The sequence below is a fragment of the Pteronotus mesoamericanus genome, unplaced genomic scaffold (assembly GCF_021234165.1).
Source record: "Pteronotus mesoamericanus isolate MK-2021 breed Mesoamerican mustached bat unplaced genomic scaffold, CSHL_Meso_final scaffold_36, whole genome shotgun sequence".
Taxonomy (NCBI): Eukaryota; Metazoa; Chordata; class Mammalia; order Chiroptera; family Mormoopidae; genus Pteronotus; species Pteronotus mesoamericanus.
The window spans coordinates 12,920,379-12,941,096 of record NW_026555313.1 but is presented as its reverse complement, the minus strand read 5'-3'; the positions used below and the strand labels follow the sequence as shown (position 1 = coordinate 12,941,096).

Here is a 20,718-nt window from a genome sequence, read left to right as displayed (position 1 = left end):
AGCATGCTCAAGAAGGTTACTGGTCAATGGTCGAGTCAGGATTAGAAAATCTGGATCTCTTTATCTCCACAGCCAGAAGTTAGTGCGTATGCCTACAGCTGCACCAGCCCCAAAGCCCTGGTTGCCTATGAGCCCCAGTGGCTCACTGCCTGCAGCCTCTCCTTTAACTGAGCAGTGGACTGCAGTGGACACATAGAGCTCTCCAAGAGGACAGGGCCCCCGTTCTAGACGCTTCTGCCCTCTCACTTTTCCTTGGAGAAGTGCTCAGAGATCACTGGCCTCTACCATGTGAGAGCCATGGCATCTGAGGCCAATGAGGAATGTAAAAAGAAATAAAAATGCCTGGAAGTTGTAAAACAGTAGAGCTAATTTGGAATTCTTGGGATTTGAAAATCCAGTCTGAAGAATACTAAATGTCTTTCTTCGGCACTCATGATTGCTGCTCTTAGCCTGTCAATTTAAAAGGTATGAGCTGGGATGCAACTCGAGCCAGTGAGTGTTGATTCCAGTTAATAACTTATGAAAAGTAGGAGGGAGAAAATAATGAAACTACTATCTAAAACAAAGATTTTGTATGATACATAGATTTCCATTACTTATTAATGGAAGCCCTATCCCCTGAAGCCTGCAGAAAGCTGGAAGTTGATGCAACCGGGCTTCTTGCTAAGGTTTAAGATAAGAAACTTCCCAAACTTGGTTGGCAGTCTGGCAGGAATGGCACATTTTATAGGATAGTGTACTGTATTCTCAGGTTACCTTCCCCTCAAAAGAGAGAAAGCTGCCATTTAAGTATTTGCTTTTGTTTAAAAGAAAGAAAGGATTTGAGAAAACACAGAGAGAAACTTAGAGACAGGTAGCTAAGTGTTTCTCTCAACCTCAGTACTATTGCCTTTTTGGGGTTGAATGATTCTCTGTTGTAAGGCTGTCCTGGGTATTACAGGAAGTTTAGTGGCATCTCTGGCCTCTTACCTATTAGATGTCAGCAGTTCTTCACTCAACTGTGACAATTAAAAATATCTCCAGTAACACCCTGGCTGGTGTGGCTCAGCAGATTGAGCGCTGGCCTGCGAACCAAAAATAGCTCCAGAAATCGCCAAATATTCCTTAAGGAGCCAATTGAGAGCCATCTCCATACAAGTGAGGAATCCTAGGTTAAAGTGTTCACCATCAGTGAGAATAGAAACAAAACATATGGCCTGGGCTGCTTGAACACTCCTCATCTCTGAACAAATTTCGGTGGGCCCTACTGTTAGGTGGCGTGGCAGCTCTGGACCCCTAGAAACACTCCCCCAATGTACTTACCACACTGGGCCAGTGTGGGCTCTTTGAGCCCAGGACTGTGCCACCTATGTATCCGTACTACCTGGCACAACCTGAGCACTCATATATTGAAAGAAGAAATGAGTGAGTGGTTTTAAGCCACAAAGTACATTGGTGAATTTGACCTTTGCAGGAAAGCAGACAGAGAACAAGTTCGGGAACACCTTGAAAAATTACTTTGTTGACTTTAGCAAGGCATTTGATAACATCAGTGAGCTTAGGCTTCTGCTCCAACAGCTGTTCTGCAGGTTTGGCTGCCCCAGGAAGTTCTCAGAGTCTGAGGTTACCCTTTGTGGCAAGGTCATTTGTCTCGTAGTGTCAAAATTGCAAACAGTGTCAGTTGAGTGAATTGACGTTGGTTAAAAGGCCTCATTTTGCTCAGCCTATTTTAGGTACCATGTTTGAGACTGTAACTGAGATCCTGAAAGCCAACATTTTGAGACTCTGGCCTCTAACTCTGTGGGACATTTTTCTAGCTCATCAGACTGCACCATCATCAGGGGTCCTCTGGAAACCCTCCTGAACCACAGAAAAAGAGCAATGACTAACAAGGACTTACTACGGGCTGAACACCATTCTAAAGTGTTTTACCATTATTAAGTCATTTAATCATACGAGATGGAGGGTTTTGTTGTTGCTGTTATTGTAATTTTTTTTTTCATTTTACCAAAAAAGAAACTAAGGTACAGAAAGGTTAAATAACTTGCCCAAAGTTATGCAGCTATTAAGGGGCAGAAGCAGGATCTGGACCTCTGCAGAACTCTCGTGTTTAACCATCATACTTTCCCAACTCAGACATGCTTTTCTGAGTCCTGATATTGTAAATATTCAATGTCTAAATTTCTGTGATAATCTTTGCTAGAAATTTTATACATGTAATTTTCTACCTTGGTATATTGTGTATCAATCCAAAACTATGTGCATGGTGGGCAAGGAAGGTTTAAAGCAACGTTCCTGTCTTCGGAAAATTTACCATCCAATTGAAGATACATACATTAGTAAAACAACAGTAAAAAGCAACATAGTGGAAAGAAGAGGTTTAGGGATCAGATCTTATGAGAGTGAGTAGTCATTGCTACCATTTATTTTTGATAACACTTACCTAAGACTTAGCTTTTTTTAGCTGCAAAATGGGAATGATGATCCTCACCTAATTCATAAATTTATTCTAAGGATCAAATGAGATAGGATATTTTGAAGGTATATTGAAAACTGAATAAATGAGTAATATTATCAAATATAAAATAGTTGGTACCAAATGAGTGTACAAAACTGTGTTAGAGAAACTTAGAAGTGAAAAATAGTTTTGTATCTTAGAATTCAATTCAGTAAATATTAGTCAATCTCCTACATGCCAACACTACGCTGGGTGCCCAGGACAGAGAGGGGAATAATGTGCTTTCTTAGCTATTTTAGAGGTTGGGCCACTTCCAGGGTCCTAACGCATTTGTTTTCAAATCCCTGTTTTTTTAGATCAAGGTGAAGACTGAAATGTGTAGTAGGGAGGAAGGGGGAAAATCTAGTAGTAAAGTAAAAGTGCAAAGAATGTAAACAACTCTCATATGACATAACAGGTATCACACCAGCAGTGCATAGTATATGTAAATATACCATTGTAATTATTCTTCCTGAAGAACTGGAGAAGGGCTCACAGAGACCATGATATATGAACTGGACTCTGAAGGGTCAGTTGATACTTTCCAAGAGAAGAGGAGAAAGAGAAAAGATCAGGAACAGAGACATGGAGGTCTAGAAAAAGTACATAGCATTTTAGAGAACTGTGTGTGGTGAGCTCAGAGCACAGGACACTTGAAGAAACTCAGGGAGGAAAGGCTTAAATGAAAGGCTGGAAAATTATTTTGACACGAATCTCCTGCACAGAGGTGTTTGAGCCTCATCCTCTAGGCCAGGAATGGGAAATACATTTCATTTTTTGATAGCTGCCTGACGGCGTGGGACATTGTTCTGAGGGGGATTCTGAGTCCAAACCGAGCCTGGACTGAGGATTTGTGTGCTGTGGGCCCTGGGGGACTTAACTCCACTCGAGGCATCAGGAAATTTCAGGTGCTTTTCAGCAGCTCTAAGACCTGTGTGTGGCCTCAGAGGATGCCTACTGCTGGTAAATAGTACATTGATCAACTAACAAACAAACAAACAAACAAAAAGTAGAGAGAGGTGGTGTAGTATGGTGTAGCTCTGCAATCCAACAGATGGAAGTGAACCTTTCCCTCCCCCAGCACGACCTGAGGTAGGTGACCGGACCGCTTGAAACCTCACTTTCCTCAAACACAGGTTTCTCAAAGTGGGAATAACAATAGTCCAACCTCATAGGGTTGTTAAAATAATGAAATAAAGTAATCCATATGAAGCCCTAAGCACATTGCCTAGAATAATTAATGCGTAATTGCTGCTGCTACTACTAACAATAATCTCTCACATAGAGCTTAAATAAACGGAGTCTGTAGGGCAGTGATGCTGTTCAATCTTCTCTTTGGCTGATACCTACCACTGACTAGCAATTACTTTTTACAATTTTATCCTTGGAAAAAAGTTCTGGCAGCATTCAAGTTGAGTGTAAACAAATTCTCCATATTTTCTCTTAGTCATATAATTTTGATCTCTGTGTGTTGGAAGCATTCTCCACATGTTGGGTGACTGGGGGTGGTCTAGAAGTAGAGGGTCTGGCAGGAGTCTCACCACAGGAGGTTATATCTGGGGCCTCCTGATGGTAGTCATCCTTCCCAGCTTGAAGAGGTGCATCTCTTCACCTGAGCCCTCTGGTCCCGTGTTTTTTTATTTCAGTATATATTTTTATTATAAAGGGTTGTGATCCAGGGAGCCAAAAGAATGTACTCTGGTCTATAGAGAGGAAATTTGAAGTTTGGGTGTTAAAATGGTGGAGAGAACACAGTGCTTGCTGTTCTCTTAACCAGATGTATCTAGTCTGTACCAACTAGCAACACTGCAGATTTGGGAAGAATAGATGTATAAGATGTATGGCTAATTATTATTAGCACAAATAAAGACTTGGAGAGGCAGTAGGAAGGGCACAAAAGAGAATAATATTGATGTATTTTAGAAAGAAAAGAAATTGCCTGTAAATAATCTGATTTCTCAAGTGATTAGTTTCAGATTTTATTGCCTACAGTTGGTATCTCACTGTAGTTATGTTTTGCTTCTAACATTTGTTTATTTCTGAATTTTATAGTAGTATGTTAAATTATACCCAATGACCAACAAATTATCATTGGATTTTTTTTTCTTACTAATAAATCTCCTTTGTGTACATTCATTTACAGCTTGCCCATTGAACTGAAAGCCACAAGTTAATGAAATTTGGGCAGGGCTTCTATCAGAAATGACTGACCTAGATTTTGAGAAAGAAAACAGGTGGGGGTGAAAATACTAAGTTGTGAGGAATGTAGGGATTAAGAGAACCTGAAGTTTAGAACTGGACAGACGTGGGCTGGAGAAAGAGAAAAGCTGGAATTGTGAAAAGATTAGAGATTCAGTTTTAGGTATTCAGGGTGAGATGAAACATAATGGTGAACATCAAATGGAGAGGGAAAACTTGGGAAAGAAAGGAATTCAGTAGGCAAAGACTTGGTAGCCAAGTGAACTAAAAAACAAAGACACTAGAACGGGAAGTGGCTGCCAGCCTGGTTCAGGGATAGGTGCAGGATTAGCTCAGGTGGAGTCAGAAGTGACAGAGCCAGTTTGACAGAGGAAATGCAAATGGAGTTTTGGCAAAAGAAAGTGAAGGTGTGGGAGTGGATAATTCCCCCAAGGTTATGAGGACAAATTAAAACTTGAAAGTAGGGCAGCGATGGATTAATGAAATCAAAATAAACATTTGTTAGCAAAGAAAACAACCTTAACTCTCCATCATTCTCCTAGATCCTGTAAAACTAGCACTGATTTTTGAAAACAATTTATACGGTCATATTTTTCAGCACCTTTCTTTCAAAACTACTAATCAGCACCTTATAGCTGTCTGGTATGTTCTACCATTCTGTGCGTACTCTGTGGATGGAAACACATTTTTCCCCCAAATCCATCAAGTTCACAAACCTTAAGGTCCACTACAAGCTTCAGCTAACCAGATCTTGATAGACTAAGAAGAGTTTTAAGAAATCTAAAATTCATACGATTAGGGCCATGGAGACAACACTCCCAACTTAAGAGAGATCAATTTCTTTCCTGTTTTCCAGGAATCTCCATAAGATTTGTGTAGTGCTGTTAAAGTTCGTAGGAATCTGTGGCAGAGAAATACACAATATGTTGCCTGAAGATTCATAGTAAAAAAAAAAGTAATGTAGGTATGAAGACGTTTGTGATTACTTGAAAATGACAGAAACAAAGTATTAAAAATTAGGAAAAAGTGTTTAGAAAATTGATTGCAGTCCTTAGACTAGTGCTTTTAAACTGCAGGCGTTTTTTGTGGGAACATGTGAGAATTCTAGCTACAGAATGTCCAGAAATAATATTGCATTTTTTATTTTAAAATTAGCCGGCAAAATTATATAATTCGCCTCTGGAAAATCAACCATTGGAGAGTGCATTTGTTCCCAAGTCAGCAGGCATGAGGGAGGGAAGCAGCGTGCCCCCGTGGGATGCTTCTGCACTGGAGAGTGAGTTTTTCCGAGGTAAGGCTCCCCTAGTACTAAAGCAAATAATAATTACAGTTTGTATGGAAATGTTCAAAACATATCAAATTCTGTACTTTACTTTTGAAGTCTTCTTGTTTATCTTATCTAAAGAGGATGCTGTTATATGCTATTAACACAAATATTAAAGAATCTTATATTTAAATATAATCTAAACAAATATGCTCAGACCAAGGCTAATAAATCTAGGGAATGGTAATAATGGTTAATATTTAATCTCAGGTGAAAAACAAATGCACCTTTACAGAATATATCTATAAAGTCTACTGTTCTTTTTCTTTTTTTAATTTTATGTTTCAATTATAGTTGACATTCAATATTATTTTATATTACTTTCAGTTGTACAGCATAGAAGTTAGATAATGATATAATTTACAAAGTGATCCCCTCGATAATTCTAATACCCACCTGACACCATACGTAATTATTACAGTGTTATTGATGAGATTCCAACTATGCTATACTTTACATCCCCATGACTATTTTGTGACTTCCTTTTTTAAAAAATTTATTTTTTAATTGTTCAAGTACAGTTGTCTTCATTTTCCCACCACCACTTTCCCCTGCCCCACCCACCCCCACCTCCGACCCTCAATAAAGTCTACTGTTCTTAATAAACTTTTATTATCACTGACTACCTAAATGCACTGTGATGAAATCTAATTGTTGCTAAACAATTAGCCTTGTACAATAGATAGTAATAAAGGGATGGATTCCAAAAGCACGACATACAATGGACAATAATAATAATGTTGTTATTATTATATTAACTTTCCTGTGTGTTCTGTTGTAACCACATATTGCTTTTGTAGTCAGCAAAAGACTTTATTTCAGGAAAGAAACACTGAACAGCTTGAAAGGGAGAACAAAAATCAAAGAGATTTTATTATAATTAGTTTTAAAGGCAGATATTACTCATTACATAGTTCTTTTGTTTGTTTTTTGTTTTTGCTCCACCTTAGAGTTGGCATTGCTTGATTATTTTATTTGTGGATACGTGGGATAAATTATTTCAGAGACGAGATAATTTTTTTTATTTTTAAAGCATTGACAGGATGATTTCCTGAAGAATTCCTTGGTTACAGATCCTTAATGATCAAGATTAGTTCTTCTGCTGGCTCTTCAAATTTAACAGTATCAACTTACAAATAATATAGGGTAGGGATAATCCAGAACAGATGTCAAAACCCCATCAGCACCTGTCCTGACATAATTGACATGTCACAAGTACAACCCACTTACATTCATTTAGACACTGATATGCCTTACTTTCCCTTCACTGGGCCTAACTTGGATACCATTCTCCCACCTTGCAACCGAGAAAAAAATAAGCATTGTTTGGCAATGGCAATTTCACAGTCTTGTAACACTGTGAGCTCATAGTGAAATCATCTTTATACTTCATTTTTTTAAAGTGAAAAGTGAACTTCTATGGCACAGAGGTGGTGTGGCACAATGGTTGTGTGCGTGGCCTCAGGAAGCAGACTGCCTGGATCCATTTACCTGTGGTGTGACCTCAGCCACTCACTTAATCTCTGTGTGCCTCAGTGTCCTCATTTTTAAAACGAGACTGGTAATAACACCAATCTTACAAGAATATGTGAGCATTTAATGGGTTAATAAATTAAATGCTTAAAATTGTGCCTGACACATAGAAAGTGCTTTATTAAAGGAGTGCTAATGGGTCTTACTTTTTACAGGAAAAACAATCTACTGTTAGCATATCATTTAACAATTTTGTATAGAATTTAAAATTTTATGTATTGCTCTAATCCATTGAAACAGGTGCGTTTATAAATTTGGTGCTGGTGGTAATGCTGTTTTCTCAATGGTAGAACTGAGAAATCACATGTTGTTTACAGACTCATTTCTTTCACAATCCTCTGACATATTTGGAAATAGTTTAACTACCTAGTGACACAAAAGATGTACTAAGAGAAACCATAATTAAAATCTGTTCTTTGTTTTTAAAAAAATGTCGCTTTTTGTTCTTTATGTCCTTTAAGGCATTATGGAAGGTTAACTTTGAAAAAGTCTGATTTTAAAAGTATGAAAGAGAAACTTGATTACAGCTTTGTAAAAGTCATACTATCTTAAAAATATAATCAAAACTAATGTCAGCACATCTATGATGATATGATAAACATAAAATTATAAATGATTATGTTTCTTAAAATGTTATACAGAAAAAGTCACTCATGCTCTCCTTTCAGTTTTAGATGATTTGGATAGCAAACTGGCTCAGGAACAGTCTGAAAGCTCAGCGAATACAAAAACACCTCTCAACTATGGATCAAGACCACAGTTCAGTCGTTTTCACGCCAGTGGGAACAGACATGGTAATGCCACAGGAAGGCACAGAAATCACTATAATGAAACTTCTAATATGTCTATCTATGACATCCTAAGACCAGGAACCCCTAGAGAAGGTTTTAAAACCTTTTCTTCTAGAATAAGGACAATTTATGATATGTATAGGACACGGGAGCCCAGAGTCTTAAAAGAAGATTATGTGCAAAAGAATACTTTTGGTAGTAGTTCTCTGTGTTCTGACAGCAGGCGATTAGCCTCACCAGCTACACGGTATTTCACAGCAAGAAGCATACATTTTCCAGCCACAACTCAGAACAAGAATGGATTTACACCACCAAGCCACCAGCAGAGCCCAAAGAGAACTCCTTTATCATCCATCATATGGAATAGATCAGATTCGTCTGGAGACAGACTGAACCAGGAAGAGTTCCTGGGAGCGCCATCACCGATGGAAGTTGACCCTGCTGACCAGTACGTGTACCCCAGGTGTTTTCAGAATAGGAGCTATGAATTTTATCGTTCACAGAGTGTTTACCAAAGTACAAATTTAAATTCCCCCATGGATTGCGCAGTGAACCCAGACCCATTTGAGAACTCAGAGAATATGCCATTTTACCATCAAGACAACCCGTTTGCTAGGTCTTTCTTTAGCAATACCTTTGGACGAAGCAGGGAACAGAGATTTGGACATAATTCTTTTTGGGGCCAACAAGAAGAACATTCTTCTTGGTCTGGCTTTCATCAAAGCAGGAAACCATTCACTTCTTCCGTCAGGGACTTTGAAATGATTTCCAGTGAAGCAAATAGTGCATCACCTGGTCATGGCCATACTGTTTCTTCTCAACACTGGGGATCATTTTCTCCTAGTTACAGAACAACTACTTCCAGAGACCAAGAAGAGCCACATCCCTCGCAGTTTGATTCTCAGACATCCATAGTGGAAAGCATGGAGGTGTCACAAGGTAATGGGAACCAGATGACTCACTTTGGCACACCAAATATTTGCTCCACGATTGATTCAAGCTATCACATCAAATCTCGTGGGTTAGAATGTCAACAGGAAAGTTCTCCTAAAGAAGTGCATGTCAACCAAGAACCTTACTCATTTGGAATTGCTCAGACTTTAGCATCCTCATTCACAACTTCCTTCTCCCATGTTCCTGAGGACAAAGGGAATCAACAGGGTCCCACCTTTCAGAATACCACAGTCACTTGGCAGAAAATTAAGCCTGCCTCTCTTCCAATGAGAAGCTACACAGAAGTCACCAGCAGCAGTTCAGTTGATTCTCCACCTCTTACTCAAAGCCAACCCAGTATCTTGGCCACAGAAGTGAATAATGAAAAAGACTTGAATGAGTCTATTTTGGAAAAAGACAAACAACTATATAAGATGGACCAGACAAACGCAACGAGTGAAATGCCCCAACCTGTTTCAGAGACAGTAATCTCTAACACGTTAGCTGATTTGCAAAGTCCCCTCTCCCAAGACTCAGCCCAAACCAAGAGATTTATTTTTAATGCATCTACCACCATAAGTTCAAAAAAGTCACCGAAAGTCATTTCCAGGAAAGATAACTCTAAACTTCATATATCACAGAGAGATAAAGCCAATGAACTGAAAAAAGATAAGGGTTATACTGAAAACCGAAAATTTGGCGCAGCAACTTCCTTTCCTTTCATTCAGGAATGCAGAGCACCATCATCTTCTCCTAGCCCAAATCAAGGTTGTTACCAGGAATTAACAGTAAGTAATGAAGACAGTTCAAGCATTATTGAAAGTAACCCCTGGACCTCTGAACCTACTGGTGATCAAAATGCACAATCTCCAGAAAAGTCCGGTATTTTAGATACCAAGGAAGAACAATGTACCAAAACTCATTTTACCAATTGTAGCAAGTCAACTACTGGCCACAATATGCCATGTGATTCTGTAGGTCTGTCATCAGGTATGCTGCCAGGTTCTCCACCATCCAGTGATTTTTTCCATGGTGATCAGGTGGTTCCTCCTACTACAGTGCTCTCCAGGGAAAGTCTTTCAGGCCAACATCCATCTCTGAGAGAAAGAGAAAAAGAAGACAATAATAGCAAGAATCAAAGTAATCAGTTAACTTGGACCCTTTCAGAAACTGAAAAGAGTGATGATAGTTGTATGCCTCTAAATAATGAAGTGATTGATGTCAAGTGCCATTCACATCCTCCTTTCAGGGCTGGAAAGGGAAAAGCAAAAATAAGACATATATCCTATATTGAAAAGTTGAGCAAAACAGAAAGTAAATCAACACCCACAAGTGGCAGCAGTAGCCTCATTGAGGTAAATCAAAGTGATTCCAAGTCTCCTGACCACACAATTTATTGTACCTTGCCAAGAAAAGCATCCAGTTTTCTCACTAATAGCAGGAAGTCAGAAAGTAAGATAATGGCTTCTTCATTTGGGAATGAGCCACTTCCACTCCAAATTGAAAATAATTTGGAAGATCCAATAGGGAAAGACACATCAAATAAATTCAACCCCAGTTCCGAGTCAGAAAGCAGATGTCCCAAAGTAGTTTCAGACTCAGCCTCAGTAGCACCTGAAGCCACAGAGAGGATGACAAATAGGACAAACATTGGATCTGCTTCCACTAGAAAAGGATCACTCCCATTCCTCATCAAGAGGGCTGTGTCCTGTCCTTCAGAGGCATCACATGCCTCATTTGGAAGAAATGAAAGAGAAGAATGCTTGGTTTCAGGCATGGATGCTTCTGCTATAACACTAAGACCTTGGGAGAAAACCACTAACCCTCTGGAAAGTGGCTCATCAGTTAGGGATTGTTCTTCAACCAAAAGACACCACCAAAAGGAACACTTTCAAGAATGCACGGAAAAGGATGGTGAAATCGCTGCCACCAAGACATTTTCCCTCTCAAAAGAAGACCCTTTACCTTTTTCTTCAGATATGTCAGGGGGAAAAAGTGGGAAAACATTACATAAATTTAAGACTACTAGTATGTTTTCTGTTTTTGGTAATGAAGATAATGTAAAGTGTCTTGAGGTAGTTTCAATATATTACACTCTACCAAGGAAACACAGCAAAAAATTATGTAACCTCCTTCAAAAATATACTCAAAACACCGATTTACTTCCAGAATCAACTAAAGTGGGGACTATAACGTATTCCAATGCTTTAGAAAAAGAAAGACTAAATTATTCCACACAAGAACAGTCAGGAACATCTTCATCTGAACACCTGAACACACTGGCCAGCTCTGCTCAGGAAAACAGCAGTTGTTTTTCTCCCAACTCTGAAAAGGTGGCTATTTTCCAGTTAGCAAGTACTAGCCCCTCGGAACCTACACTACAGGAAATGGCTCCAATAGGAGCAGATGTTTCTCTTCATAAAGGAGAATCTAAAACCAGAGAGATTGCCCCAGATAACTTAGCTAAAACACCTCTAGGTGATTCACAAAACAGGAAAAAGAGAGGGAAAAAGTTGCAAAGTAAAACCATGCATACTTCATTAATTCTTCAGGGAAAGGAAGTTACAAGAGAGAAATATGAAAATTGTCAGAACTCCATTAAATCACCTGACAGTGGTCCTAATCCTCCAGCCCATGCAGAAGGGGTTGCTCAAAATCCCCAAACCAGAGGAAGTTCTGGGGCATATGCAGGTAATGGTATAACCACCACAGTTACTGGAAGTGCAAAGTGTCTTCAGAAAGATACCACAGGCGTAGCTGAAGGTGATATCTCCAATGGATTGCAGCCTAGGGAAGTCAGAGGAGCAGATTTCCCAAAAAAGACTGATAAAGCACTTCCTGACTCAGGAAGCCAAGTCTTTGCTCTTACTCCAGCTTTGCATAAACTACATCTGGATGAGGAGATTTGTTCAGGTGAACAAGATTTAGACAGTTTGCAGTCTGAACCCGGAGAACTACCTCAAAGAAGTAAGGAGGTAAATCTGACAAAGAAGGGCAAGGCTAAAGAGGAAATGCAGAGGCTAGCATGGGATCAACCCTCACTTCCTGAAGGAAGTAATACAAGTAAAACCAGCTTGGATGACCAAGAGAAAGGGAAAAACAGATCCTCAGTTAAACACAGATTGGCAGCCATGTCCAAAGCAAGCAGAAAATTTCCAGCTAAAGATTTAAGCCCCAGAAGACATGTAGCTACTGTTTTCCCCCAAAGTGGAAACAGTTCTGGCTTCAGTGGTTTACCTCTTGGCACACCAGAGTGCAACCCACTGTCCCCTGAGCCTACTCCAAAATCCACAGAATCCACTGATGTAAGCAGTTTGAGTAATGATGGAATGGATGTGAAGAAATCCGAGAACCTTCTCCAGGTTACTGTAATATCCAACAGAGAAGCTGCTACACACTTAAGCAATCCAAAGTCTAACAGCATTTCACAACCACATCAGAATGAGTTTAAAAATATCTCAGAATCACCACCCAAGTATGAGAATTCTAAAGATGTAACAGTAGCTCGGATTTTGGGAAGAGAATCAGGTACCCTGACCCAACCCATATTCACCAGCCTCAGGGAAGCCGACTTCTCTAACCACCAGAGGAGGTTGAACCCTTATCTTCCAGGGGAGCCTGCAGAGAAATCTGCAGTAAGCATCCCCCTGGCCAGCTGTCAGCAGCAACAAAGGAGTGCTGCATCTCTGGAGTGGGAACCTGAGCTATACCCCTATCGTTCAAAGAGTTTAAAAAGCATCAATGTGCATGGTGATCTGTTACGAAAAAGTCATCCTCCAAAAACCAGGGAGCGCCATTTTTCTGAAAGCACTTCTATTGACAATAGCCTGAGCCATCTGACCCTTGGGGATGAGTTCTCTAACAACAATGGGTATACTCGAAAATTCAAATCTTCTTCTGAACTTCCATCTTACGATGGAAATGAAAATTGGGCTTTGTGTAGCAGCAGGATGAAAATGGGTCCCAAGTCTGCAACATCTATATCCAGACCTATCGACTATGGGATATTTGGGAAGGAACAACAGTTGGCTTTCTTGGAGAATGTAAAGAGGTCACTCACACAAGGAAGGTTATGGAAACCAAGTTTTCTGAAGAACCCTGGCTTCCTGAAAGATGACGTAACTCACCCTCCTAATCCTATGGAGCCATCAAGCTCAGATTCTCCTAGAAATCAGATGCCAGAGGATGGCTTACCTCCAAATGTACCACTTAATATCTACGAGGAGGACCCAGTAGACTCAGACTGTGACACAGACACAACTACAGATGATGAGTACTACCTGGATGAAAATGACAAAGAGTCAGAACTGTGAGGCTTTTTCAATAAAATGCATAATCTTTTCTCCAAAATCTAGTAATGGAAATAAAATGTAAATGTGTGTGTACATGGGAAGGACAGATATTTAAAAAAAAATAATCTATTTCTGAAGCAACCTGAATTCTTCACCCCAGAGCATGCATGTGTGTGTGTGTGGACACACACACACTTCCTGAATTCCAGAGCAATGCCTTCTTGTTTTGAGGGATTCTCTGCTATTTATCTGACTCTGTTTATATCCTTAGCTTTCCTTCCCATACCCAATTTAAGTCTCTAATTCACTTTTCAATGTTAGCTTTCCTCTCTGCTTCCCCCTAGACTGTTTTTTACACCTTTCATGTGATTTACAACCCTAATGTCCCAGGCACAGGTACAAAACTTGTTACTCAGTACAACTGCAAAACTGTATATTACTTCCTCTGGTCCACATCCCGTACTCATGGCATTAAAATAAAGGCATGATGACAGTGGAGTAAATATTGTCATCCCGTTTGATTCATCAGCATTTAGGAGGTCTAGGGTTTGTTTTGTTTTGTTTTTTCCTTCTTCTTCTTTCAAACAAAGATAAGGAAATTTTCATAAGGACATTCTGTTACATCCATGGTGGACCCAGAGAGGCACCTGTCTGAAGTGCTTGTGATAATAGATGAGGAGCAGAATTCCTCGTAGGCCAAGCAACAGTTGTACTCCCAGGAATTCCTTTGAAATTGTTTGCAGAAATTGGCTGAATTGTTAAGAGCTGAATTTTAATCAAGGACTGGGGCCAGGCAACCTGAGGGCACAGAAGGAGGCTTGGCCCCAAAATTTCTGCCTAGGAAAGAAACATAACTGAGTGGTGGAGATACGTAGACACGCCTTCGTGAGACTGCCATCCTTAATGCAGCCCTCTGAGCAGCTGGGTATTCCCACATCCTCAGACTCCATTTTTCTATTTTCCTCATTGCTAGATGGAACACTTTTTTCACTTTTTCCCATGTGCAGCATTTTAGTCATAAAGATCAAATGGTAGCCTTGGCCAGGTCCCTAAATGGCTGCCAAGTCAGACCTGACATCCTGAAATTCCCAGGCTTCTCTGTGGGATCATTTGCCAGACCCCTGGGAAATGATAAGGCAGAGCTTCTAAGGGCTTGTCACTGTCATTCTTTCAATAATTTGTCTAGACTAAGTAACTTCCCTTACACCCTGATAACTTGATTTTCCCAGCTCCTTAGTTGCCATGCAGAACTTTGGGGATTTCTTTTCCTAACCAGACCAAAGATAATTCACCAAAACTATAGAAAGCATGACATCTGGGTTTCAGTGCTGTGAAGGTCAATGTGAATGGATTTCACCTTGTTCGGTTTATCTTTGCTTCCTGACCTTATTTTATTTTCCATTTTTCTCACCCGTCTGTTTCATACATATGAATAAGGATAATGATAGGTGTTGGTGAAGCATATGGAGATCTGGAACTGATAAAATTCAAGAAAGTGTTATATTATCTTGTCTCCTAAATCATTGCCTTGCCTGGAAGCAAGATGCCAGGGCAAGTTTACCTGGTTCCCAAGCAACTCAAAACTGATAAAGATGTGTTCACTAACATGAATGCTAATCCTTAAGTCTGAAAATTGTTTTAAAACATCAGGACCTGAACAACCTTGATCTTAAAGAGACTGATAACAGAATTTTAAATGAACTCATCTGAGTTTTTCCATTTAAATTTGTATGGTAAAAAAATAAATAACATTTTATTTGTTTTATGTATGTTTGTAAGTTCTACCTTTCCTTTTTATTATTTATCTGATTATTTAAGTAAAATTTTTATAAACCATGACCTATATTTTCTATATAATTTAAAGATATTCGTTAATATTTTAACAATAAAACTCTTGATTTTTTTTTAATGATCAGCTTGCAAGTTCTAGTTCAGTAAATACCTGAGTGTGCATGTATGCTACAAAAGGTAGAATGAAGTTAGTTTATTTTTCACTGAGTTTAGGTTCTATCAACATTGTAACTAAACATTCTTAACACAGGTAAGATAAGGTGAAGATAAACTCCTTTGGGGCCCTGATTTTTTGCACTAGAATCTACTATATCTGAATTCAAAGGTAATTGATGGTCAACACTCACTTGCACTATTTGTAATATTTGCTTGTTGCCTGGCTAAAGAATCAAGACAACAGAAAATTCATTAAAATAGCACCTTCTATAGTTTTATACTTTTATAAAGCACTTCATTAAAGAAGTATTGCAATTTCTATGTATTTTAACATACAAACTGCTGCTTTTTAATACTCATTTTTCATATAGCAATAATTTCTAATAGTAATTTTTATACTTATAACTTGTTTTCTAAAGATGTTATCATTGCAATAAATATTCACATAAATGGAATAAACCAGGAGGTAAATTATTAACTTGTTTAGATAATGAACTTCTGTAACCATAAATTTTTACATGTAAAGTCCATTTAAAATAGGGCTTAATGAGATTATTTTGATTTTTCGAGACTTTCCTCTAAATTACTCTCTTACATTGTAAATACATTGATGTCAATAAAACTCCAATTGCTACTAACAATGCTTTAGTTGATGATAAGCTAATAAAAGCTATTTTGTGTAGGAGGTAACTTTGTGCCTATACTGGAAGTGATGAAAGAAAGTTCACTTAGGTTATGGTGAAGATGAAAATCAAGTTGGAAAATTCACACCTCCATAAAAGTAATACACACCATTGAATGCCAGAGGGTTAAAGAGGCCTTATTGCTAAGAGTTTATTGTTAATAGTATAATGCTTCAGAATACCCCACTTAAATATACAGTGTATATATGTAAATATGTAGGTATTTTATTTTTAAAGCAAGTTTGTGATGTGTTACCACTTAGGGGCTCTTTGTGACTGGCACTTCTGTGTTCTGAAACAAATAAGCCTTAAGCACTTTTGTTAAAATGTTGTCAAATAATCCTTTTATGTACTTGTGCTCTAGATACGAAATGTGTTATAAGACAAAGCGCAAATTTAAAACAATGCCTGTGTTGAAATAAATGATTTAAGTAAATGCACTGCTTGACTTAGTTTTTATTCCCATCCTCAAATGATGACTTTTAAATGTGAAAGTTTCAGGAAAACTACAAAAAGAAGGGGCAGAGTACAAAAACATTCAAACAAATCTTTTTGGTGGCTACTGAATGAGATCAACCATGTGAGTTGTTTTAAAACACAGTGACCTCTCTCTTCTATTTGTACCCAAAAGCAGCCAACCAACAAATGTACCTGGTGCCTAATAGAGGATCAATGAATCAAGTCTGGCATTTCTCTGCGAGCTCCTGCATTTGCAGAGGAAGAGAGAGCTGCATGGCATTGGGGCATCTATCGGCCAGTAGTGCTAATGAAAGATAAGCAGACCTTTCCAATTGGAATATAAGATATGCAGTGTTAATTCCTGCTAAACAAATTAATAGATTTATCTTTTCTAAAAACACATCTCAAAACTTTTTCTCTCCCTCCAACAGGAGAGTGTCATCAACCTAAATATAGGCAGTATTTTATTCAAAATATTTTTGCTGTCCCTTATTAAAATTTAAAATACATTGGATCAGCTAGGATTTTTAGTCATGGACAAAATAATGCTCCCTAGATGGTTCAAGTAGAAAAGGATATATTAAAGGATATATACTTTGCTTGCAACCATGCTGGTAGGTCTGAGGAAACAGCTGAAATTTCAGGACCAATCCCTAAAACCGTGCCACAGAATTGGATTTCTATGAGAGCTGCTGTCTGTTATGACCAGGAAGATGCAGAATCAGGAAGCTGAGTGAGTCAACACAGTGAATCACCATATTCATTTTCCCCAGAAATCAATAAAAATCAAAGCAATAGTATATATAAACTTATACATAAGAATGTTTGCAGCCAAAACTGGAAACAGTGAATAAAAATGAGTGAATACATTATGGAACATACACATGTAATACTATGAAACCATTAAAAAGAATAAAATAAAACTATATAAGTGGACTTGGAAGAATTTGCATGAGTACTGTTGAGTGAAAAAAGCAAAATCTCAGTTTTGTAAATATTAACCAAACAACCTGCATATGCATGTGTACATAGGGAGGGAATGCATGCTAGGCTATTAATGTCAGTTGCTTTATGGCAGGGGGTAGGGGTGGGTGGAGGTTGAGGGCTGCCTGCTGGAGGGTATGTTCACGAACAGCAGGAAAGAAAGAGGAAGGATAGCAAGATCCCCTAAAAAAAACTGGAAATACACATGTATATATAGAATTATACATGTATGTATAATTGTGATATATTATGCACTTAGAATATATCAGTGGGTATGCAGATATAAAATTAAAGATGATCTTTTAAAAGATTTACCATCCAGGAGAATATCTAGTGTTATTTTCTTTTAAAAAAACTAAAATTTGTACTTGATTTTGTGAAACATTGTGTTTTTTGTTTTATTAAGATACAATTGACGAATGACACTGTATTGGTTTAAGATGTACAGCATAATAACATGACTTACATATGTTGCAAAATGATTACCTCAGTAAATTTAGTTAGCATCCATCATTTCACAGATACAAAAATAAAACCTTTTCCATTGTGATGAAAACTTTTAGGAAACATATTAATTAAATAAATGCTAATGTTAATGAAAACTTTTAGGAACATATGTTAATAAATGTTGGCATTAATGAAAACTTGTAGGAAACATGTGTTAATAAAATAAGTGTTAGCATTAACTTTTCCTCTAAGCTTCCTTCCCAACCATCCTTTCCAGAGAATGCTGTCATTATAGTCTAGAATAAACTCAACATACTTATAGAAACGTGCTGGAGGTATGTAGTGGATACTGATGTAATTGTCTATCCAGGAGACGCTTTTTTCTTTTCTCTGGAAACTCCATTTCATGACTGACACCCCTCCCCCAATGTCATCACCACATGATCACTGTGGAAGAATCTACGTTCTTATATGCCCCTAAGAGCCTGGGCACAGTTGACTGGTTCGGGGATGAGTGCCCGACAAATGGCGAGTTGTGTTTTAGGAGGAAATACCCCTATACTATGAGATTCTGAATGCAAGTTAATATTCAAACCAATTGCCTCACAATCTAAAATTCACCCTAGGAACTGTAATAAGGGGAAATTTGTATCCCCAGGACGTTGCAGAATGCATGACAAATAGGGTACTGAATAAATATTATTGAAATTAATTAAATATTTATGCATTTTATGGGATCTAAGCTCACCTAAGTCCCTGTAAGGTTTTTATTAATTAATGACACTGAAAATGAGACAGTTCCCTGATGTCAAGAGAGGAATTAATCATGAAGATACATGCATATCCCTGAAACCAAGGGCAGAGATGCTGCTGATGAACTGTACCAAGCCTGTATAGTGGCTTATATAGAAAACTCCATTTCATCTACAAGGGCATAAATGGTGAAGTTTACATTGCCTCTGTTTAAGAGAACAGTCAGTTATAAATTGAAATCTCTTAACTTTGATTTTTAAACTCTCAAAAAGATCTTGTTTAGTCCAAATTATGGGACAGACAACTGTGGCCATGGGTTAAGGCGATGTTTTACAAAGCCTTGCTGTTAATTGTAGATTGTAAAGGGAGGGAAAAAAGAGGAGCAGTTACTAGAAAGGAGTAGAAATGTTATGAACCAAGTGGACAGTTAATAGCTGTGAAGCTTACATATCTTTAATGTGAGGATTCCAGGGGTCAGTGAAATTCATAAAAGTATGTTGAATGTAGATCTTCCAGAGTCACACACAGACCACAATTAGTGTCTGAGACTGGAACTCAATATAGAGATGAATGTGAAAGGGAAGAGAAACTTCTTGAAGTGTGTTGTTTACTTCAAGCTTTGCATGTGACTTTTCTATTGCCTGGAAAGATCTTCCCCCTTCCTGTGGCAGATTCCTATTTGACTTTCGTGCTTTGGCACAGACGTCATCTCTTCCAGAAAGCCTCTCTGAATTCTGCCGCGATTAGGTTAACTGGACTTCATATGACGTACTTATGTTGGGACAGGCAGTTTGCCATGGGCCCTGAACATCCCTGAAATTTTTGTGGGTATGCCAAGAATGTAAGTCCTTGACTACTCTTTACCCCTGCCATTTCTCTTGTGTTTGCGGCAAGCAACCTGGAAGGATGAGATAAGCTCTCCTCACGAACACAGAGCAGGCTTAATTCTCCTTACTCTAAAAGCAGGAATCCCCTAAATGCCATGTGCTTCTCTTCCAATGCTGGCATCCATGGTAGTCCTTTTGCACTTTTCCCACTGGGTCTGGAAGCATGTTGGTTTGTTAGGGCTGCCATAACAAAATACCATAGACTGGGTGGCTTAAAAAACAGAATTTCTTTTCTCACACTCCGGAGGCTGGAAGACCAAGATCAAGTCATCTACAGGTCCAGTTTCTTCTGAGGCCTCCCTCCATGGATTGCAGATAGCTGCCTTCTCACTGCATCCTCACATCATCTTTCTTCTATGCTCAAACTATCCCAGTGTCTCTGTGGGTGCCAGAATTTCCTTTTCTTCAAAGGACACCAGCTAGATTGGATTAGGACCTGCCCCAAAGGCATTTTAACTTAATCAGCTCTTTAAAGGCCCTATCTTCAAATACAGTCAAATTCTGAGGCCCGGGGTTAGCGCTTCAACAGATGAATTACGGAAGATCACATTTCAGCCCATAACAGGGATCACGGCGATCCAACACAAACCAACGCGAAGCCGTGGCTACTGCCTGTGCAGTGACTAATATAGTTCTCTGTCTCTGATCCAGGAGTCAGTGTCTTTTGACAGCATCCATGAAACAATAAAGACTAATTAGTGAGTTTGTAAGTAGAATAAAATCCCAGACCCCACACAATTCCTGACACCCTTATTTTAGCACCTATTACTACGTACACTGCCTCTCTGTCTTTCTTGTCCACTAAACCACAGGAGGTTTAATGTCAAAGAATAATGTCTAAAACATAGTAAACATTGAATTAATGTTTGTGAAGTAAATTAAATTTGATTTATGATAAAGTATCTGGTCAGGCATTTGTTGATCTGAAGAGATATACTTTATAAGATACAGATTAAGATGAGAAAGAAAACAGGTTGGTACAGATTCAGTATCGCTAAAGGAGTGTTCAG

At 38.6% G+C, this 20,718-nt stretch overlaps 1 protein-coding gene across 4 annotated transcripts in view; it reads left to right on the top strand.

Annotated features, from left to right (window-relative positions):
• EXPH5 (exophilin 5) overlaps nucleotides 1–16,579 on the top strand; it is a 77,723-nt gene extending 61,144 nt beyond the window's left edge. For all 4 annotated transcript variants that reach the window (XM_054592461.1, XM_054592462.1, XM_054592463.1 and 1 more), the window contains 2 exons: nucleotides 5,831–5,966; nucleotides 8,201–16,579. In XM_054592461.1, the coding sequence (XP_054448436.1) occupies nucleotides 5,831–5,966; nucleotides 8,201–13,569 (5,505 nt within the window). In that variant the 3' untranslated portion in view covers nucleotides 13,570–16,579. The remainder of the gene's footprint in view (nucleotides 1–5,830; nucleotides 5,967–8,200) is intronic.
• Nucleotides 16,580–20,718: the final 4,139 nt, after the last annotated feature.